General features: G+C 32.9%; 1 protein-coding gene across 11 annotated transcripts in view; it reads left to right on the top strand.

Moving 5' to 3' along the window:
* Nucleotides 1-24802, top strand: part of ZNF532 (zinc finger protein 532) — a 125098-nt gene that overhangs the window by 96498 nt on the left and 3798 nt on the right. For all 11 annotated transcript variants that reach the window (XM_074200654.1, XM_074200651.1, XM_074200653.1 and 8 more), the window contains 2 exons: nt 17965-18077; nt 20792-20939. In XM_074200654.1, coding sequence (XP_074056755.1) covers nt 17965-18077; nt 20792-20939 — 261 coding nt within the window. The remainder of the gene's footprint in view (nt 1-17964; nt 18078-20791; nt 20940-24802) is intronic.

Here is a 24802-nt window from a genome sequence, read left to right as displayed (position 1 = left end):
GCTGGTTAGCTCTTAGCATGTGATCTTGGGCACATTGCTGAAGGGGTTGGACCAGATGTAGTGTGAGTGGTTTTTTCCACTTATGACATTCTGTGAGTTCATAGATCCTTTTTGTTTTTGAGCATTGAGATAGAACTACATTTTACTGCCAACCTAATTTTGTTTAATTGAAGAAGTTGGGAATAAGAGATATTCTGAGATACAGTCACAGAAAAAAATGAGAGATAATAATTTAGTTCTGAATCTTGGGATTTGTCTCTCCTTTTATATGAAGGGTCAAAGAAGAAAGGGGATTGATGACCAAATACAAGGGAAATACATTTATATTTTTTGGGGTGTGTGTGTGTGTGTGTGTGTGTGTGTGTGTGTGTGTGTTTAAGAGAGAGGTAAAATGTTCAGTTCACCTAATTTTTAAATGAGGACAGCTTTTGATATTAATGTGAATTTAAAAATATACCCTTTCAATAAAAGTGTCAAATTTAAAAATATTTATATGCTATAATCTATTTAGAGGAAATAACATAGGAGGTAGAAGAAAGGGGAAGGGAGAAAGTGAAGAGGAGAAAGAAAGTAAAGAAAAAGAGAAGAGGTCTGTGGAATATAGTGCAATAGGAGGAAAACAGCGAGAAAGGACATTTCTTTAGATATAATTTTTCTAGTGGATTTACTAGTGGATTTTTTCCTCCAATGGTCTAGATTACAATGTTTCTACTATTTTCATTGTGTGATTCTTACCCATGCCTTTCCATAGATTATCTATGAAGACTTGTCTACCATTTCCAATATTTTTCTTGTCTAGGTCATTTATCTATTATCTAGGTCAGCCTGTTATCCTTTGGTCTTGATTCATGACTACCTCTTTTTCCAGTTATATAGTTCCTGGATAGCTTTTAATTTGTGGAAGTCATCATTTGTAATATAATTTAGCTTAATCATACACACCAGGTATTTTTCTGTTGGGCTTTTCATCACATGAAATTTTGGTTCTTCGAAGATTATTGTGCTACTTGGTAACGCAACTTGAAGAATTTTGACATTAAAAATAAGAGTTTTCTTGTCATGAATAACTGGACACCAACACTGAAAACACAACCAGTTTCAAAAATTCAATCTGGTTCTATTTTTTCTAATCCAATCCTAAGCTTAACGTTTATCCAAGTTATGTGAATTGAACTAATTCAGTAGTCTATTCAAAAGATTGCACAGTATAGCCTAAAAAAAAAATCATTCTTGATTATATATATATATATATTTTTATCTGTGGATTGTTAGACTGATTTTTTTTGAGTGGTTCTATAGTTCATTGTGAAAGCCCTGTGGAATTGTGGGCTTTGATGCAGTTAGTTCATATTATGTGCAAACTAACATCTGGTGGTCCTTAGCATCTATTTGAATTTTGTAAAAACTAATCATTAAGACACTGATAAAATGATTTCATATAACATGCCTTACCTGATAAGGCTCCTTATAAAGTTATTGAGGAAAACTATTTTAGGTTTATTTTTAAGGTATTAGAAATACCTTCCAACTCTAGATCAATGAATACATTATTGAACCAAATAATTTTTTATTAATATACACACAGTTGAATATTGTATTCTCTACAACTTCCCATTAATTATATATCAAAAATATTATCTGATATAGAAAATCATTTATGAAAGCATTATTTCCTTAGCATGTTTTTATCAAGGAAACTCAATATGCACCAGCATTGTTCTTCCTAAGATTTTACAGAGATAAGATTTTCATATGTGTTAATGGTTACTAATGTTATCTCAATCACTTTTTTATTATCCCCAATCATTTGACATTTTTGCATCTTCAAATTTTTCACATGTCTTTAAAAGTAAATGTTTCTTTCAAAATTATGTTTGCCACCTGCACATGTATCTTTTATATGTGATCAGATTCAGCTGTTTTCCCAACTTCCATCTTTTAAAGTATTCTGCTTTATTCATATATATGTCTGAATATATGTGTAAATGCACACAAATACATATACACATTTTACACACAGACTCCAAATGTGATTACCTTGTCATCAAAATGATGAAAATCGATTGCTTGAGAAAGACTGTCAGGTCTTTTATATTTTGTGATTATTTGTTGCTTACCTAACATATTTTCATTTTCATGTGCATTTACCATTGGACTTAGTTGCTTTTCACATCAAGTTTTCCACAAACTTGTTTTACCCTTCCTTTATTGCTCTTCATTATTTAGTGAGATGATATCACTTATAATTTTCCATTATCCTCCCCCAACTGACCTGAAGTTATATGATTGAAAACTTTGTTAGGAAAATTGAATTTGACTCTGATTAAGTTAAAACCCACAGACATATTATAATAAGTTCAGAGATACTTTTAACTTATGTGCCATAAATGTATAGATGACTTCAGTAATGCAACTCTGTGTTTGTATGTTAAAGTGATGAATGATGAATGATTTGGTCATATTCAGAAGAACTTGCAAGGATATATATGTATATATGTATATATATGTATATATGTATATATATATATATATATGTATACATACATATATATATATATATATATATATATATATATATATTATAAGATGCTTCCATGTATAAGATTGCACCTGAATTTTAGTACCCAAAATTTGGAAAAAATGTATTACATAAAGTTATTGAACTGAAATTTTATTTATCATAAAATTCATACAGCTCCTCATCACTTGGTCAAAACTCCCATCCATTAGCTCATCCTTATCTGTGTTTAATGATGAATTAATATCTAAGGAGAGGCTGTGACTGCTCTCCTGCCTGTGCTCTGATCTGTGGTTGACCACAAGCTCTCCCTGGGCAAGTCTGGTGCGTGGATGCATGCTTGGTTCATCTGTTTCATGAACCTGAAACATCAATTGTGTCTTCCTTTAAAATTAATCTCTTCTTTTTCATCAGCAATTCTTATTACCTCCTGATGAGCCATCTTTGTGGACACAGGAATTCCACTTGCCCTTTGCACTTCCATCCATCTCTTCACTTCCCTCTCTACATCAGGTCATTTGGTTGACTTGCCTCTCATGGCCTTCTTCTGTCAGGGAATTTTCAGCAGGGTTTCTTCTTCCCATAGCCAGTGTTGGATTGTTTTCTCAATTGGAGGAGGACCAAATTGACATTTCGCAGCAATGTCCTTTCACTTTTGCAAACTAGATCACTTTGAACTTGAATTCAGCACTGTATGAAAAATCTTTTCTGAGCCATTTCTGGGCAGAACATGGTAAATGTAACCTAATATACCAGAAAAAAAATGTGAAAGAATGAGCCAAAGATTATAAAAGTGGAAAAGCAGGAAATGCAAATTAAAAAAAATCTACAATCACTATATAAGATTCTCCCATTATTAAACCCCAGATTTTTTGGAAAAGGGTGTGTCTTATACATGGGGAAATAAAGGATTTATATATAAAATACATGATGTTCTTAAAGAACCATGAGCTAAAGCTTTTCAAGGCAATCTTTACATTTATCTTCTAACCACTGATATTAGATGCCTCATTGGTCACCACAATTATTATTAAACATGTATGTGCAGGCATAACATAGTAAATTTTCTTTCTTGTTTTATTCCCATTACCAAGATTATTTGTTTAAAAGTTAAGTTTTACAATAATTTCATTTTAAAAAACAAACTGTTCTTTTTCTAAGTTCATATTTTCACATTGAGCTTAAAATTCAATTTGTTGCATAGCTAAGTTACTTTGTGAGTATATATATTTCTTAATTTTCAAACTTTTTCACTGATTCCCACACCTAAATCCATTTTAAATATTTTCCTTGCATAATTTCTCCTGTAAATACTAATGGACAATTTTCTTGGACCAAATTCTTTTCCTACAGATTTTCAATTAATATCAGCAATGATTGAGTCCATTGAAAATGCTTAATGGGTATAAGTTAAGAGTTGTTGCTCTTTTCACAACATATTTTTAAGAACAGCATCAAACATAAAGAGTTATTAAAATAGCAGTGATTTTGTAAATACTGGCATTCATTTCCTTTATGCTAGTGGTTTACAAAGTGATTAATGGTAATTGTTAGATAAGATTTTCCATGGTCGTTTTTACAGAAAGCATCTGGTAGTAATGGGGGAAATAAATTGGCTTATCTTGTATGATTTTTCTTTTTTTCTAACTGGTTAAATTTTATTTTTATTTTATGGTAGTTTGCTAGATAAGGTATACATTAAGGTGTATATTTCACTGATGTGAAAATTTTCACCTGTAGAATTCCAGATGAGATAATGACCATGAGATAATTAATTTTGCAGAGGTTTCTAGGAATTTTTCAGGGTATAAATTAATTTCGGTATTTACTTCTTACTCTGTCACAAGATCCATGAGCAGGTATATTATATTTTAAATTCAATTGATATTAGTTGAATTATTTATCCTTTCCCTCACATGTACCTCTCGATTGCCCCTCTTCTCATCAGAACCTTAATAGAGACCTCCTTTTTACCTCCTAACCAGCCTAGCATGCCTTTACAAAGACAAAATTAAGCAAATGAAAATAATATTTTAGAAAAGATTTGTTTTTAGTATATTTTGAAAAAAACTTTGAAGTAGTTCATTCTTTCTCTGTCCTATACATACTCCCATGTTCTTTTTATGAATAATATTTTATATTACTCTTTGTGTTTAAAACCTTTCACTCTGAAATTAGGAAAAAAAGGTTCTTTTGAAAAATAACCCAAAATGCTACTTAGGAAGTAAAGTTATCCTGAAGACAGGGCAATGCTTATAACAGCAGAAAAAAAAGAATTAAAGAATTAAACAGGTATTTGGAACCAAGGGTTTTTATATGATCACAGTATCTTTAATTCATGAATGATCAATGCATGACTTGGAAAATGTGATAATGGAAGTCATAAAGGCACCAGACAATTAGTTCTTTTACTTAGGTTGTGATGAGAAAGGGAGACAGGAATGATCATTTAGAAAGTGTTTTTAAAGGAGTCTGAAGAGAGGAATGGGATGGTTGTTCCAAGGGAAAAGACATAGAAACAGAGGAGTTTAGGAACAGAGAAATAGGCCTTTGACCCCATGCTACAGCTCACAAGCCAGTAATGATGGAAATCTTTTTTCTGAATGGAGGTCTTGGGCATGTACAAGCGACATTGTTCCTGTAGCCTTCTCATTTTCATCTGTATAGTTGTTATAATCTTCTGATAAATTAACTTTCCCCTCCTTTTTATGTAAATGCCTTTTTCCTTTTTTTTTCTTCCCACCTTTCACCCTAGAGATGACCACACAAATAGGTAGGGGTGTGTGTGTGTGTGTGTGTGTGTGTGTGTGTGTGTGTGTTAAATTTTTCTTACTTCTATTTATCAGTCCTTTCTGTGGATGCAGATAGCATCTTTCTTCATATGTCCTTTATGGTTAATTTGAGTATTTATAATAGTCTGGCTAAGAAACAGAAAGGTCGGTCAGTAGAACAGAGTGGACATAGCAGTAATTGTTGTCTCCTTTTCAACATTTCTTCCCCTTCTCACATTGCCCAGATATGTGTGATACTGTCCTGAGAACCAAAATAATAAATTATGTGGTAAACTATTCTTCTTTACTATCTCTGTTCTGAGTTTGGTCTTGAAATAGCATATTTGTAAAAGTTATTTTAGTCCTGATTTTTCCCTGCTGTAGAATCACTCCGAAATCACAGTTATTCAGTCTTATGATCCAAGAGTAAAAAATTATAAGTAGTAACTTACAAATGATGAAACTTTTATTTCAATAAACAGAACAGAATTTGCACTTAATGAGTATTGTCTCCTTCATATAGTAGTCATCATCATTGAGGGCTGCATACTTATTTCAATCATATTGCTGATCTTCAAAATATTTTTGTACATCTTTTGAAACTAGCTTCTATGATGGTTTATATATACTGTTCACAACCATTTTCCCCTTCCCTCACTCCCCAGTTCAAACACATTATTTTATGGTCACAACTTGGTTTTTTGATTGCAAATCGATTTTTTACTGCAAACTGCATCAGAGCCTTTACTCTTGAATGACTTTTGATAATTTCTAAAAGTCAGTTCCAAAATGGTCAAAGATTTGCCAGCATGAAATTTGCAGAAAAGAATGTACTTCAGAGTCCAAAACAATTTCTCACAGAATCCTAGAAATATGTTGATTGTTGACTAGCAGCACTGTTGGAACAAGTACATAGCTTGCCAAGATGACTACTTGGAAGGAGATGGGAGCCATTCTAATGTCTTAAGTTCCATTATGTTTGTTAAAATTTAATGAAATTAATTGTCATTATTTTGTAACTTCCCTTAGTAGCATTCAAAAGTTTTGATAGTTGGAGTGGAGATAGCAGGTTGTGGTAGTCCTGGAATAAGGATTTACAGACTATAAATTCCATTAGGATAAGGCAGTAAGGGGTTTCAAAGTTGGAAGATAAATGTATAGATGAACTGATTGTCCATATGTTTTTTCCACAGTTCTGAATCAGTATTTGTCTCTGCATTTCTCATTTGTCTCCATTTTTCTCCTTTCTTACTTATATTTTACTGAAGCAATAGTTTAATGATGAAAAGAGGCTCTCAAGTGAGACCAGAGGAGGGATGCAATGACCAGAGTTTATGTTGAGGATGAAGATAGGTGTGAGGTGAAGAAAGAAATAGAACTTAGAATGTTAAGAATGATAATTTTCCAGTCTTGGGAGAGGCACAATTAGACATAATCATAAGTTTCTAATATAAATCATATGGTGATTTAGGTTATTAAAAAGGTCAAAGAAAGAAAATTTTTGCATAAAAACCAGTTTGAATAGAAACACAACTTCTCAGATAAAAATGCTTGAGGAGAGCTACAGACTTCTGAGGACCCAAGATAAAACTACCCCTGAAATAAATTTATTGAGAGATTCTAGTTGAACAAAAGGGGATGCCCTTTTGATGCTTTCAGAAAAGCCTGTGAAAACTTCTACAAATTGATGCAAACAGAAGTGAGCAGAATAAGGAGACCAGTTTATACAATAACAATAATAATAATAATTACAAACAACTTGGAAAGACTTAAGAATTATGAGCAATATAATGATCAATCACAATTCCAAAGAACTCAAGATGAAGCATGCTATCTACTTCTAGATTGGGAACTATTAGACTTAGAATATAGATTGAAAAGTACTTTCTTTTTGACGTTACTAATATGAGAATTTGTTTGCATGATTAAATTTGCATTGAGTTTTATTTCTCTTGCTTTCTCAATGAGTAGGAAAGGGTAAGGGAGGGAATTTGGAACTGAAAAAAGATAGAATTTAATTTAAAAATAGATATAATTAAATTTAAAAAAAAAACACCTCAGTCCCTTCATCATTTCCTGTGTATTCTAACACATTCCTCTATCATAACTTGTTAAGCCATCCCTCAGTATATAAGTATTTCCTCTTTTCTAGTTCTTTACCTTTGCAAACAGAGTTCCTATAAATATTTTTGTACTTTTGGAACTTTTTCCTTTTTCTTTGCTCTTCTGGGGATAGAGACCAACCTATACCTTTAGGGTGATATTTCTGGGTCAAAGACTATGAATAGTTTAAAAACCTTTCAGGCATAGATAAATTTTCCCCCCAAGATCCCTGAATTAGCTTTTGGTTCAACTGTACATTAATTGTACAACTTTTTAGAAATTTGATTATAAACAGGGTACTGCCTGCTAATAAATTTGCTGAGTTAAAAAGTTTATAATCAGTTTTAAAGTAATTTATGAAGGAAGCATTGCTCAAGATTACCATTTTTTAAAAAAGCACCAAATTACAATAATAACAGAGTACCTATTCCCCACATTCCTGATAACATTGAATTTTTCTATTAAAATTTTGTTTTGGGGCGGCTAGGTGGTATAGTGGATAAAGCACCTGCCTTGGAGTCAGGAGTACCTGTGTTCAAATCCGGTCTCAGATACTTAATAATTACCTAGCTGTATGGCCTTGGGCAAGCCACTTAACCCCATTTGCCTTGCAAAAACCTAAAAAAAAAATTTTGTTTTGTGTTTTGGGTTCTTTTTTGAGCACATACAGGATAATGACACAGTAAACTCAAAAGTTATTTTAAACTTAATTTCTCTTATTGTTTGAATTTTTTAAGCTAAACTATACCTTAAATTGATAAATTAATTCTAAATTAATTCATAGATTAATTCATTATTTCATTATTAATTCATTAATTCAAAAAATTCATAAATTAATTCTATCTCTTGCTATTCATTGAAGATTGGATTTTAACTCATATGTTTGTAGCAATTCCTCAAAAATTCAGGATTTAAGACTTTTGCTAAAGACATTTTCTGTCAAAAATCTTAAACTTTCACTTTTTAAAATAAATTTTTGTTGTATAGAATTTTTGAAATGCTTACATAGTGGAATCATCTATTTTTCTTCCAGTAATGTTTCCATTTAATGGATGATTTGATAAATTTTAAAAAATATATATCTTTTTCACATATGATAATTATTCTTTAAATTTTTTTCTAATTTAAAAAATGTTAAACATGGATTCAAATGAGCTTTATTATTATATATATTGTACATTTATTTTTATCATATTTCTAATTTTAAAATAATTTGTATCGAATAATTACTTCTTATGGCATTTTATAACCTTGAGTTTATCAAACGGGTGAATATTTGTTTCTTTTTTCTATATTTTGTGTTATCTTTAATTCATTTACTTTTCTATATTGTTAATCTAATAATAGTTTTCATAAATATCACTTTATAATATATTTTGGAATTTGGAAGGCTAAGTCCTCCTAAGTTTTTAAAAATAGTTTCCCATTAAGTTCTTGTCCTTTAGCTTAAAATTGCTTATTGTTTATCAAGTATTAATTTTTTTCTTCTAATCCCTTCTAACTCACTGAAAAAAAGAAATTGCAGTTCTTTGACACTACAGAAGGTGGTTATTTATATTTTTGCGACATAGAGGATTTTTTTCTCCCTTTTTTGATCTCTTTGGAATGCAGACCAAAGTAGAGGGGGTTTTTTGGGGGGGTAGGAGTATAATGTCAGGGAGTACATACTTTTTAATGACTTATTGAACATAATTCCAAATTAGTTTCCAAGATGGATGGACCAGTTCACAACTCTACTAACAGTGCATTGTTTTTCTTGTTTTCTCAAAGCACCTAGGACATTTTGTCATTTTTTTGGTAAGTTTTGCCAGTCTGGTGGGTATGAAGTGCAACCTCAGAATTGGTTTAATTTGCATTTTTCCAATTACATGAGAATTGGAGAAGTTTTGTTATAGCTCTGGTAATCTTATATTTCTTTTAAGAATTGCCTACAGTTCATAAAAATTTGATCATTTTATCCAGTACTATAAAATAATTCATTTGTATTTTTTTCCTAAAAATATTTCAAGACCATATTTCATGTTGAATGGCCATTTTTGTTTTGCATGGTTAAGTTCAGATTGGCAGAATAGGTTGCCCTGAGCTGTTCTCGACTGCTCTTTGGATCACATCATCCCTTTCCCTACTTATTTTTCCAAGGAGTACAAAATAGTCTTGCCTTATTTGAATGGCCTTTCCTTTGTATTTTGAAAGTCATTCTGAAGATTAGTAGAATTTGTTGTCTCTGAATTGAATTGTTAAATTTGGAGTTTGTAGCCCTGGAGTTTATTTATTTATATATTATTTGGTTTTGTCCTCATTTTTCTTTCATTTCATTGAAATTAGTTTTCCTCTATTTAAACTTACTGGGAAGTTATCTTTATTCTTTTCTTTGGAATTAAGTTCCCTATGTTAATCTTCCTGGGAAGTTGTCTATTATTTCTTTCATTACATATTAGGTTTTTTTTTTTTTTTTTGCCCTTTTGTGCTCTTCTGGGAGACCTATGATCCTTGGATTATTATCTTTGTATATCTTATCTTCGAGCTTAGTGTGTGTTAGCTGCAGAGTGAACAAGTTTTCTTGTAATATTCTAGTAATTTGCTTCTCTTCTTCTAGGTGGCCCTTCATTTCATTGTATTTACATTTCCAAACAATTGTTCTCTGTTGTTTCTTTGGTGACGCTTGTCATTGCAGATTCAAGTTTCTCTATTTTACACATTATTTTTGCTTTGCAAGACAAAAGTTTTGCTCTCATAATTCTCATTTCTCTTTTAAACCACTCCATATTCTCCTCAGTCTCTCATCAAATGTTTCATCATTTTCCCTTATATTGCATTTTTCTTCGTAGATGCCTGAACTTATTTGCTAGATCGAGAAGACATACATATTTCCTTCTGTTGCTACTGTTTTTCCTGTTTATTTAATCTATATTCAGAGTTAGAATTTTCTTCCTGAAATCTTTGATACTTTCAGGGACCCCCCCCCATGCCTTTTATTTTTCTTATCATTTACATCCTGGCTCTCTCCTCTCTTGTTTTGATTTCCTTGAGGACTTGATCTCAAAGTGTTTCTCCAACTGAATTCACAATTTGCAATGTCTCTTCTCCATTGACTTTGAGTTATTCAGAATTGGCCCCAGCTAGATGCTATGCTGTTTCCTTCATTCAGACTTGGTGCAATGCTACCCAGACCCATGTGCACAGTGTCCTGTTCTGGTGACCTGTCTTAAACTCTGCTATTCTTCATTTCTCTGGCATAGCACTGCAATTCAGAGCCTGAGGTTTTGGAACCGATAGTTCAGAGCTTTACCACAATGGTGATTCTGGGTTATAACATCCGAGGCTTTTGCCCCCTAAGGGCTATGATCATATTGACTGTTTAAGGGTTAAGGAAACTTCTGAATACTGGAGCAGGGTTATCTATGGCATGGATAGAGGGAGGGGAGGACTGTACCACAGAGTTAATGTAAGTCTGTTTTGTGTCCTTGAGTCTGCTAGTGCAACCTTCCTGCTGGCAGAATAGAAACTAGGGAAGGTGTTCTTAATGAGCTCAGAGTCAGTGGACATCATTTCCTGATTTGGGGAAATATTAAAATTCTTTTTTGGGGGGTTTCTGGGTACTCTAGATCATCAAAAAAACTAAAGTTGTTTATTTTTAGCTCAAAGTTTTTTGTTTTGGAGGTGGAGGGATCAGGGGAAAATGTTTAGTTTGCCGTATCTTTTTCTCACATGACCCAGAAGTCAGTATTTTCATTAGTATTATATGAGATCTGTAAATTAATACATGAGATACTGACACTTTTATTATAATAGATTATCTTAAGAATGTATTAAGGATATCCCTCTAGCTGTTTGGTTTTTCCTTTATTTTAAAAGAAAAACTGTCATTACATATGCGTTTTCATAGATTAATACCAACATATATTTAGGTTAGGTTTTTTTTTTCTAGTCATTTTTACAACTGGTTCTCCGTTTTAAAATTCAACCAAATCATTATATTGCCATGAATACAATTCTGGATTCTTAGAGGCTAGGTAGACAGCAAATAAACGTGGCAAGTTTTCCAACATTCTACCAAATTTGCAATGGACCCAGTGGTGGACTGACTATATTTCTATCAACTGAGAAATATCTTGACTCGTTTGGAAAGACTTAGCATCAGTTTGGTAGGTCAATAATCTTTTTTTTGAACATAACTTCTTTTTCAGACCAGCTACTGATTTGTAGTGATAATTATAAATTAGAGATCTTTTTAAAATTAAAATATTTGTAAATATTGCCTGTTTTTCTTTCTCTTAATTCTTTAAAAACAGGTGATTTTCATGAGTATCTTGTAAAATTGTCTTACTTGAGTCATTTATTATCTCACTTTCTCATTATTTGTTAAACTGGCAGCCAGAGAGGGGGAATAGTTCTATCCTAATTAGACCACATTTGTAGTATCGTTTTCCATTCAACATAACATATTTTGGGAAGATTCTCTCTGAGCTAAAGGAGCCGAGGATAGTCAGAGATGGTAAGAAGATTAGAGAATGTGCCATGAGAATCAGATTACAGATCTGGGGATGCTTCTTTTAGAGAAGAAAGATTTGGCTAGAAATGAATGGACAAAAAGTTTATTAATTTTGTGAATATGCAGATTGGACTGTGAATCCTGATATTCTGAAAAGTTCTTCAAATATTTTCAAGATCAGATATTGTACATATTTTTTATAATTTTAAGCCCTGGAAAGTTTAGCTACTTAATGTCTTTTAGATTTGTCTCTTCCTTTTCTGCACAGCATTGCACTTATATATAGTCATGTATATGTATCTATACTTACATTTGCATTTATAGCTATCATATTTATTTTGGGCTATACCTATGGTTTCATTGGTATAGACAGTGAAGAAACCATCTCTGCCCATTTAAATTACCAACTATTCTGCAATTTATACTCTTGGAGTTTCCTGTAGCATTCTAAATTTAAGGACCTTGTGATAGTAACAAATAATACTAACAATACTCAGTGATTATAGATTCTAAAGGTTTAGAAAGCACTAGGCATATATTTCCTTTGATCCTCACACCAAGCCTGGGAAGTAGGTGCTATCATTTCATTAAAGCTGAAGAAACTGAGGCTATCAGAGCTTAAATGACTTACTAATCACATGGCTTATTGTCTTAGTCAAGATTTGAACTCAGATCTTCCTGACTCCAGGTCTAGGACTCATTTAAATTTAAATTCTTTAAAGAATAGTGATATTTTTATGAACTGGTACAAATTAGGTAGTACTATAATCTTGGAGTGATACACAAATACCTTTGAAGACTTTGATATTATTTAGTCAAAAAAAATGAGTAGTACCTTAAGATTTTTCAAATTTAAAACTTCATATCTGTTTATTTGTTGTTTTTAGTTAATGAATATATTAAAAATTTTCATAGCATAATTCTATTTTATTTGAAAGTTTTTCCTGATTATATTATAGGAAAGCAGATATGATGGTGATGGAGAGGAATAGGTAAAGAAGAGGTTTGTAGAATGAAAGAAGACAGATGGGAAGAAAAGGATTGTGTGAATGAGGGAGACAAATTGGAATATTAAAGCTAAAGGTTTTTCAATAAAAATCAAAACCTAAGGTAAAGGCAAAGCTTGAGTTAGTTCTCTGTCTTGCAATTTCTAACCTCTTGCTGAATTACTCAAGGGATGCTTTTTGTTTTCTTTTGTTTAAGCATAAGCCTATTATAGGTACAGTGTGAGTTTTTTGAAACTATCTGTGCAGGACATTCATTCATTCATTCTTACCATGGAAATATTTAATATATGATTATTTTAATCTCATTATACATGGCTCATTCATCCAAAAAAATTTTATAAGGTACATACTCTGTGTGTAACACTATAGCAAGTATTTTAGGGATATAACCCAAAATTTCTGCCTCTTTGGAAAAAAATGAGGGACTGTAACTTCATAGAGATGTGAAGTAGAAGGTATAGATTTAGAAAGTAACTATATTGAGAACCATAGTTGGGTAATGTCTGTGATCATCAAAGGAGGAGGAGTATATAATGGCAAGAGAACAGCAAAGAATGAAAAACTTTCAGAAATGACGAGTGTAAGATAAAGGGCAAGAGAAAAAAGAGAGGATTAACCAGATTTTTTAAAGATTTATCAAAGGAGAAAAGCCAAGATAATGAAATGAAATAGAAACTGTGGAAAGATGGTAAGTAGGCTTTGATCTGCATTCAGATGCCATAGTTTTTTCTCTGTATGTGGATGTCACTTTCCATCACAAGTCTTTTGGAATTGACTTTGATCTCTGTATTATTGAAAAGAGCTAATTCTGTCATAGTTGCTTATCACACAGTATTGCTGTTACTGTTTTCAGTGTTCTCCTGGTTCTGCTTGCTTCACTCAGCATGTAAGTCATGTAAGTCTTTCCAGGTTTTTCTGAAATCTACCTGCTGATAATTTCTTATAGAACCAGTAGTGTTCTGTTATATTTTTATATTTATATACTACAACTTGTTCTGCTGTTTCCCAGTTAACAGGCATTCCCTGAGTTTCCAATTCTTTGCCACCACAAAAAAGAGCTGCTATAAATATTTATGTACATATGGGTCCTTTTAACCTTTTTATAATCTCTTTGGGATATAGTCCTAATAGTGGTATTACTGGATCAAAAAGTAGGCACAATTTTAATGTCCTTTGGGCATAGTTCTGGAATTGTCTTCTGGAGAATGATTGGACCAGTTCACAGCTCCATCAACAGTGAATTAGTACCCCAGTTTTTCCCACATCCTTTCTAACATTTATCAGTTTCCTTTTCTTTATATTAGCCAATCTAATAGGTATGAGGTGGTATCTTAGAGTTTCAAGTTGAATTTCTCTAATTAATAATGATACAGTGAATTTTTTATCTGAGCTAAGATGGCCTTAATTTCTTCATCTGAAAACTGCCTGTTCAAATCCTCTGACCATTTTCCAATTTGGGAATAACCTTTATTCTTATAGATTTAACAAAGTTCTCCATATAATTTAAAAATGAGTTATTTATCAGAAATACAAGTGATAAAAATTGGTTCCCAGATTTCTATATTCCTTCTAATTTTGATTGCATTGGTTTTGTGAAAGCCCCTTTTAATTTAATGTAGTCAAAATTACCCATTTTGCATTTTATAATGATCTCCATCTCTTGTTTGGTCATAAATTCTTTCCCTCTCCCGAGTTCTGACAGATAACCTCTTTCTTGCTCTCCTTATGATATCACCCTTTATGTCAAAATCATTTACCCATTTTTACTTTATCTTGGTATAAGATGTGAGATGTTGGCCTATGTCTAGTTTCTGCCATATTGTTTTCCAGTTTTCTCAGCAAGTTTTGTCAGATAGTGAGTTCTTATCACAGAAACTGAAATTTTTGGATTTATTAAACAGTCAATTTACCATAATCATTTTCTACTCAATTCAGCATTTTTTATCAATGACTTAGATGAATGTTTTAGAGCACAGTTATCAAATTTCTAGATGACATGAAACTTATGTTGAATGATTTCTTAATTTCAGTGGTATAAACTTCTGGTTTACTTCTTGTATAAATCAGATTGTAATTTGCTTCCCCAGAGATCTTAATAGACTGAAAAATGGAATGCATCTAAGTTACACTACATTTCAGTGAAAAATCTTCTATTTGGATTCCAGAAATAAGCTGCACAAGTATAATAAGATTGTGGCAAATAGAGAGAAATCAGTTCTGTGAAAATATCTTGACTGAGAGTGTGGCTTTAAAGGTTTTGATTATAATGTGGGTTGAGAGAATGTGCCCAGGAAAAATGAGCAGAACATGCATGCCATCTATTTATCATGGATTTCCACATGGCAATTTTTATTCATTAAATTCCTGTAGTTGTCATTAGTCATTGTCACATTTTTGCTTGACCACTAGCTCATAACTGCAAAGAACACAAATATGGGTAAAAATCACTTCAAAACTGGAATACCTAAAGCCATTTTGAATTTTGTAAAAACTTTAGGAGTATAAACTGGTAGAAACTACATATTTTATTTGTTAAGCCAAAAAAAAGTAAATATTTGCACTGTGTTCTAGGGTGCATAGAGCCATAGGCTCTATCTTAAAACTGGAAGTTCCTGAGTTCTATAATGCTGTCACTAATACATAATCCTTCATGTATATGCACTTAGGGACTATTGTTTTATATTCCCAGTGTTACAGCATTTGTTTATATTTTAACAAAGATGAAGAAAAACAGATGGCTGAAAATAACAAAATTTTAGAGCTAAGACGACCTTAGAAAAAATTTAGGTTATCCTTATCATTTTACAGGAAATTGATACTCAAGGAGGGAAAGTAATTTAAAAAAGCCAGAATAGAACTCAAATCTTCTGACTGGTCAGGTTTAATGCTTTTCCCCAGTTCACCATTATTGCCTTTCGTATCTCTTCATCACCATCACTTTTGGGGGAGTGGCATGGGCTTTTATGTCAGTGGTAAGGGAACCCCCACTTAGGAAACTACCTCTGTCAGTGCAAAGCAGCAACTGCTCCACAATGTATAACTGTAGATATTAAATTATTTTAACTTGAGTTCTCAAAGATATGAAAGTCATTCTTGGAATCAAAATATGTTTGGGGTAGAATAGAAATTAAATTTGACTACATTTATGCTATGTGATTATTTTTATATTCTTAAAATTATTCCTCTGGAGAAGCTTCAAATATTAATATTCATGGGAAATTCTGTTTAAATGACACATACATAAACACACACACATATACAGCACATGCAGAAAAACCAAGGCAAACCACTGGCATTATCTCCTATAGAATCAGGAAGTTCTGGATTATAGGCAAGTAACTTTAATCTCTTAGTGCTCCAGAGCACTAGACCCCCTAAATTGGAGAAATTGTTGAAGGAAATTTCCTTGCTATCCACTAGTGAAATTCCAGTTCTGTTTTCTGTCCCTACTCCATTAATCTATTATTGGGTGAGAGAAATGGAATTATAAAATTAATCAGGTAGACTTGCCTCCTTAAGGGACTTAATTTAAAATGATTTGCTGAATGAGTTCTATACATATACTATAATTTAAAATTCACTTACTGGAAATGTGTTGAAGGGTACTTTTATGTTTACTGCTTGCTTTCGTGGAAAAGTTTAAAGGATAATTTTTTTCCCTCTGAATTCAGATAGAATAAGTTTAGAAAACCATGCCTTTGTTCTTTTCTTAGAAAAATTTTATTTAATTTGATTTTTACAACCTTTCCCCTAATCTTGCTTCCCTCCCCCCACCCCCCATAGAAGGCAGTCTCTTAGTCTTTACATTGTTTCCATGGTGTACATTGATCTCAGTTGAATGTTATGAGAGAGAAATCATATCCTTAAGGGAAAAAAAATAACGTATGAGATAGCAAAATTACATAAGATATTGGGGTTTTTTTTTAAAAAATTAAAGGTAATAGTCTTTGGTCTTTGTTCAAACTCCATGGTTCTTTATCTGAATACAGATGGTATTCTCCATCACAGACAGCCCAAAATTGTCCCTGTTTGTTGCACTGATGAGATGAGCAAGTCCATCAAAGTTGATCCTCACCCCCCCCATGTTGCTGTTAGGGTGTACACTGTCTTTCTGGTTCTGCTCATCTCACTCAGCATCAGTTCATGTAAATCCCTCCAGGCTTCCCTGAATTCCCATCCCTCCTGGTTTCTAATAGAAAAATAGTGTTCCATGATATACATATACCACATTTTGTTGAACCATTCTCCAGTTGAAGTACATTCACTTAATTTCCAATTCTTTGCTACCACATGAATATTTATGAATATTTTTGTACAAGTGATGTTTTTACCCTTTTTCATCATCTCTTCAGGGTATAGACCCAGTAGTGGTATTACTGGATCAAAGGGTATGCACATTTTTGTTGCCCTTTGGGTGTAGATCCAAATTGCCCTCCAGAAAGGTTGGATGAGTTCACAGCTCCACCAACAGTGTATTAGTGTCCCAGATTTCCTACATCCCTTCCAACATTGATCATTGTCCTTTCTGGTCATACTGACCAGTCTGAGAGGTGAGGTAGTACTTCAGAGATTCTTTAATTTGCATTTCTCTAATAAGTAATGATTTAGAGCAATTTTTCATATGACTATGAATCTCTTTAATTTCCTCATGTGTGAATTACCTTTGCATATCCTTTGACCATGCCTTTGTTCTTGAAAGGGACAGTTGACTTAAAATTCTTCCTAGAAGGGCAATTAGGTGGTACAGTAGATGGAACACCAGCCCTGGAGTCAGAAACATCTGAAGTCAAATCCAGTCTTAGACCCTTATTAGTTGTGTGACCCTGAACAAGTCACTTAACCCCCATCCTTCTCCCTTCCCCCAAAAAAGTCTTCCTAGAAAATCCTGACTTTCTATTCCCATGGTAAAGTTATCCCTTAATCCTCTCCCACCCCCCTCCCCACTTCCTCATCTAGGTTCATACATTGAAGAGCCATCAAATCATAGCAAATACTTTTTAAACTCAACCTCTAACACAGTGTTCTGGTTTATAAACCTGCCACTAACATGTTCCTTTCTTCTCTTGAATAAAGCAAATGAAGAAGCATCCTTGCCGCCAGTGTGACAAATCATTCAGTTCATCGCACAGCCTCTGTCGCCATAATCGAATCAAACACAAAGGCATTAGGAAAGTTTACACCTGCTCGTAAGTGATGGTTTTCATTGTAAAGGTCATGAGAGAATTTAAAAATCACCTTTTGTTTGCTTGACTTTATAAGTAGATATATTTTAACTAATATTTGCTATCTTTCTTTTTACATTCTCCATTGCCTTTTGGAAGGGACCCCAGAAACCATCTAATCTCACCTATTCATTTTTATATATCATAGAATCATAGATTTAGAAAGGAAAGAAACCTTAGGGACCATCTGATTCATCTCCCTCTCCTCAATTTACAGAGCAAGAAACTGAGACCATGGAACTAAGTGATTTGCTCTGTTACACAGGTACTGAGCATCAGAGGGAAGATAATAACCCCACTCTCTTTGATGTTATAGTCAAGGTTCTTTACACTACTATGTTTTGCTGTAGAATTCAACTCATCTTATTTGTGCATAATTTTATTACCTGATTCTTTGAGATATATACATATATGTGTATATGTATATAAAACATGACATTAACAGATTTCTAAAATAAGTTAAAAATCATTATAACCTTGATTGCTCTATGCTTAACCTGGCCTAAAGCATCACATGGTGATAAATTGTATTACAGAGAATATTTTTTCAGAATAACTTAATGGTTTTCCAGTCAGTGCCAACCTGTAAAACTTTATTTTCATTATTGCCCAATTGTTTAAAGCTTTATGTCAATACGACATGAATTCATTCCTCACCAGACACATTTTTTTATATGCTCTGAGATGTCTAGCTCTAAAGCCAGTTTGTATCATTGTCCATAAGGGCATCAGTAAGTGAGAAGCTGACCCAAATCTATCATCTTGATAATTAAGGTCGTAGTATCATTACATTATTATCACTAACAAGTGTGTTTGAAGTAGTATAGCCTACTTGTGTGGCTGTGTTAATTTTTGCCTAAAAAGAAGTGTGAAAATGTGGTACTGTCCCTTTGGATGACAGACACACACACACACACACACACACACACGCAATACACATGTTGTAGGTTAACCTACAGACAGAGAAGTAAGTTAAGTACTTTTTTTGAAACAGTCATGGGAATTTCATGTTTGGACAAGAATTTGGTGAAGTAGAATTCCTGCATCTCTTGAGGTTTGTCAGGGAAACTCACAGGACATAGGAACTGTCTGAATAAAATGGAAAAAAGTACAAGTTTATTGAGGTGATTACCATTCTAGGAATAGAGTATAATCAAGAATTAGGTTTAAGCTTGGAATTATGATGCTAAGGAAGCAATAGATAAGCATAGAGATTTGACCAAAAAGTAGAACATAAGGAATTTAAGGTGATTTAGTGTGACCCTACTGAAACAGTAGCTTTGAAACATAATGTTAGTATTTTTGATATAGAAGCATAACATCATTGATTTTTAATGTATTGGGAAGCCATTGGAGACTCACAAAACAATCCAGCAAACTCATTGGTGGTAGCAAAATTGCTGTCATTAAAAATGATTAAACAGAAGGATGCTATCAACCTGTGAATCAGTGTATCACGTTATTGCTTGTGTGGAAGTGTTTAGAAAATGTTAAGTTATTTTTTAGTGTTCATATAAAGGCTTTTTTGAGCCTTCTGGAAAGTTCTGAAAAAGCCCATAGAATTTTCAATCACCTATTTGTCTCTTCACTGAAATACTGCTCTTGGTGTCCACATTATATTGTACAAATCTGAAATAGCTATTGTTAACAAACTATGGGATTTCCTAAGCTGTTATCTAAAAAAATGATGATTTCTCATTTCAGAAAAAGAAAACAAAATAATATTTCTACATAGATACCCCTTGCTCCTACAGAATTGTTTTTAGAGAGAGGAATAGTAAAATGGAAAAAGTACTGGACTTGGGGTCCCACGACTTGGGGTTCATTTCCTAACTGTGTGACTGTGAACAAATCACTTCATGTCAATAAGCTTCTTCTTTGTAAAGTGCAATATTAAATTGGAACTTATTGTATTCTCCTTTTATCTGTGATACTTTCACTTAACATAGATGAATGTATTTAAATACCTGCTGTATAACCCATTTATTAGCCACTGAAAAACAGTTTTTACATAAAGTTAATGTTTTTAATATATTTATTAGATTATTATTTTTATTAAGAATTGTCCATGCTGCATATTCCAGAATATAAAGTGAAAGTTTCTCTGTGTTATGTAGCTGACATCCCTAATTACTAGATGGCAGAAAAGCACCTTGTCCTTTCGTACTAAAGCACTCTTGAAGTCAAATTAAATTGAGACCTTCTTTTTCAGGAGATTGTAAAGAATACTGGTGCTAACCAAAGATATTTCATAGTAAATTTGAAACAAATTGACCTGAATCCACCCTTTCCCCCCCTTCCCTAAGTGACCCCAACAATTTAAAATATTTTTAAAAAGGGTAAAACAAGACCAACAGGACCATGGATCTGGAGCTTCTAAGGGACATCAGAGCTTATCATACCCAATTGCTCATTTTAGAGATGAGTAAGCTAAAAACCAGGGAGGATAAATTCCAAGGTCACCCAGGTAGTGTCATAAGTGGGATTTGAACTCAGGTCCTTTGATTCCAGAGCCTCTGCTCTAGGGCTGTTGCTGTTCTCCTATGCCTTTTATGCTGGTAAGTATGAGATTGGCTTGTGAAGATTTTGAAGACCCAATAAACATCTTTGTGGGCCTAGAGTTCTTTTGAAAATCCCTCTAAGTAAAATGTATACATGACTTTTGTTGTTTTATGTAGGCACTGCCCAGAATCAAGGCGCACATTTACAAAACGGTTAATGCTAGAGAAACACATTCAGCTGATGCATGGGATTAAGGACCCTGATTTAAAAGAAATGACAGAATCTACCAGTGTGGAGGAAACAGAAATAAAAGAAGAGACCAAGGTAAAACACATAAGAATTGCTCTCTTTGCAGTGAATATTAGTATAGGAAGCTAGGTAGATTTATATCTGAATGCTGATACTAATATAGTGAAAAATAGATATTTAGAGGATAATCATAGAATATCAAAGTTGGAGGTACCCTAAAAGTCATCTAATCTCACCCCTTCATTTGATAAATGTCCTGAGAAAAACCTTATAGGGAATCTGAAACCAGGTCTTTGGACTCTTTAAGTCCAGTGCTTTTTCCACTACATAACACTACAAGATATTACTTATTTTTAATTTAATTTTTTTATCACATACTCCACAGATAACAAAAGAGAGAAACTTTTCATTTGCAAAATAGAACAGAAAGGTTATATGTGAAACTGTAATTTTTTATTTTGTATGAGCTTGCTTTTTAAACAAAGAATATAATAAAGGTCAATATGTTACTTTCTCATCTGTCTGTGTTTCTTTCCGAACTTTTTTATGTTGTCTTCTGTGTATTTTATAAAGTACTTCCTTAATTCTCTTTGATACATTGTTTATTATAAATTGTTTAGTTATAACAGAAAAAATGTAGACCAGGATTTGGAAATTTATTGGTGTTTGGGGCTTAATATAGCACACCAATTTTTTCCATCTTGTTTTTTTCTATCTTTGGGGCTTAAGATCACATTTACAATTTAATTCAGTATACAGATAATCAACAAATACCTTCTCTATGCAAAATATATGGGGAATACTGAGAAAAGTATAAGATATAGTCTTTATACTTAGGGAGTGTGACCAGCAAAAGAGAAACTTTTCTCTCAATTACCACAATTAATAAAGTTTTCTTTACAATACAAAAATTGAACTAGACCCATAATTGAATAGAATGGGAACAAAGCTACCTTTAGAATTGAGTCACAAGATGAAGTGAGTGTGGTTCATTCATGCTCCACTACCATTTGCTGTTCTAATCCCCTCACTGATTATGTAATTGAGGAGGAAAGATAATTTTTTAGAAAATTCAAACCTAGTCTCTTCCCTAAGCTTCACGCTTCTATATATAAACTGTATATAACTATCTGGATTGGATGTACCACTACTACTTCATACCTGATGTATTATTCATAATATCATTTGTCTCTCCAACTTCTGTCTATCTGTTAATGGCACTGTCGCTCTCTGATTCACATAAAATTTAAAATCTCAGAATTTTTAAAATATTTTTCCTCCTCTTTAATCCTTCCCCCACCCCCATCTAAGCAATTCCTGTTGATTGTCTCCACAAAACTTCTTATACCTATCCCCTCTTCTCCAGTTATCTAATTTATTATACTACCCTAATTCAGGCTTTTAATATCACCTGAACTATTTAATATCATTAAATTATTAATTTAACTTTAATTATTAAACTATTAATATTATAATTTAATGTTTTATTGTTGAGTGATTTTGCTAATGTCCAACTCTTTGTAAGCCTATTTGGGATTTTCTTGGCAAAGATACTAGAGTGATTTGCCATTTCCTTCTCCAACTCATTTTATAGATGGGGAAATTGAGGCAAACAGGGTTAAATGATTTGCCCAGGATCATACAGTAAGTATCTAAGGCCAGATTTGAACTCTGGAAGATGAATGTTCTTGACTGTAGGCTCAGCACTCTATCCATTATATCATCTTAGCTGCTCTAATATAATGTAACTATAATATGAAATGATGTGGTGTAATATATGTGATATAGTATAATATGGTAAAATACAATATAAATATCCAGGCCATTTGCCTTATTTTAGAGATGAGGAAACTGAAGCCCAGGGAGAATAAATGAATTTCTCAAGGTCACCCAGGTCATAATATAAATGGGTTTAAATTCAGAGCCAGTGCTCTTATGATATATTCACAGCAATATCATATTATATCACATGTTATAATAGACTCCTAAGTTGTCTCTACCTTTAGGATCTTGGCCTCTTGTAAGCTAAAATATTACATTACATTACATAGGTCTGTCTTTATCTCAAACTCAGCCCAGACAACCTTGATTGATTCTTTCTATTACTTTGAGAAGTAGTTTTCAAACTTTTTCATTCCATGACCCTTTTATACTGTTAAAAATTATTGAGGATCCCCCAAAGAGCTATTGTATATGTGGAACACATCTATCAATATTTGTTAAACTAAAAGTAGAAGTATTTTAATATTATGAAAATGATCTTGAGCTTGGGAACCCCTTTAAAGCATGGATGTACACCCTTTTAGCTCTTCCGGGCCATATTGCCTAACAAAAGTTTGTCAAGGGCCACCTGTGAAATTTGATATTTATTTATGACTACAATGTAACCCATATTACCAATGAATATAATAATAAAATGTAATAATGTCACATGAATGGGCTTTGAGGGGTCATATGCAACCTGTGTACTGTGGGTTGGACACACCTACTTTTAAACAATCTTTAAGAGGATCACCTTTTAAGAACTGCTAGCCTGGAGGGTAAAATAAAACAATTAGCCTGTCAGTTAAAATGACAACAATTTGGCTATGATGTACCCTTTCCCTGCTATTTCCATTTATATACACTCTGTGATCCAGCCACATTGAATTACTATCTTTTCCCCAGTTTCATCCCTATTATCCTCTCATCTCTGCTTTTATGTAGATGCTCCCCCCACTTGAAATGGCCTCCCTTTTCATCTTCACCTGTTGAAACCCTTCTCTTTCTTTAAAGCCCAACTTCATGTGCTTCCCTTTTCCCTCTCAAGGGAAAGTAAGTTCTCTCTCTTCTAAGGTTTGTTTTGATCTTTGCCTGGTCACATTTTATTTTGTCTGATCCTTATTTAAAAGCACATTGACCTCTTTTCAGTCTTAGACTTCTGAAGAACAGGGACTATGTTTCTAAGTTTTGTTTTTTAATCTCTCAGTATCTCCCAGTGGTACATCACATATGCTGTTGTGGGGTTGTTTTAGTCTCTCTGACTCTTCATGACCCCATTTGGAGTTTTCTTGGCAAAGACACTGGAGTGGTTTTCCATTTTTCTTTCCAACTCATTTTACAAATGAGGAAACTGAGGCAAATGTCCAGGGCACATAGCTAATAAGTTTCTGAGGTTGGGTTTGAACTCCATGTCCAGGAATCTATGCATTGACCCCTAGATGCCATGGCATATATAATATGTTTAAGAATTATTTGTTGTTGAAGTTGTTGAAGATATACCTGTGGAGAGAGAACTGATTTATCAAAGCAATAAATGAATAGGGGCCAAATGAATGGTACTGTCAGAGAGTGATAGAAGAATGCAAAAGGAGAGATCATTGTGAGCTATCTAGGAAAGTGGAGACTCTGGATCTTGAAAAGGGATTCTTTGAAGAAGGAATAAGATTTAGTGAGAGAGGAGAAAAGAGGAGCAGCATGAACAAATGTGAGGAGGAATGGTGAGTAGAACATATACAGTTGGTAGATTTAATAACATTTTTTATTGCAGTGGAGTTCCCTGCCTGGGTACTGATTTCAAACTTTTTCCAGCATTTGGTAAATAGTTTTTCCTTTTAAAGAATCACAAGACCATTGGCTAAAATAAGCATTCTAACTGGAGGAAGTCGAATGAATTTGGCATTGCCTTTGTATTAATTTTCATTGGGGAATTTATGGTTATACTGTATACAGGCTTAGACATCAAGTATTTCAGCCTCCTTATTTTATGGAAACTGAGGTTAAGAGTAGTTAGGTGACAAAAATATTAAATATCAGAGATAGAGTACAATCTTTCTAATACTCTATTCAGAAAAAGATTTTTGTTCAATCTTTTTCAGTTATATCTGATTCTTTGTGATCTATTTGGAGTTTTCTTGCCAAAGATACAATCTTTGCTATCTCCTTCTCCAGATCATTTT

The sequence above is a fragment of the Macrotis lagotis genome, chromosome X (genome assembly GCF_037893015.1).
Source record: "Macrotis lagotis isolate mMagLag1 chromosome X, bilby.v1.9.chrom.fasta, whole genome shotgun sequence".
NCBI lineage: Eukaryota > Metazoa > Chordata > Mammalia > Peramelemorphia > Peramelidae > Macrotis > Macrotis lagotis.
This window is presented reverse-complemented; position numbering and strand designations above follow the sequence as displayed.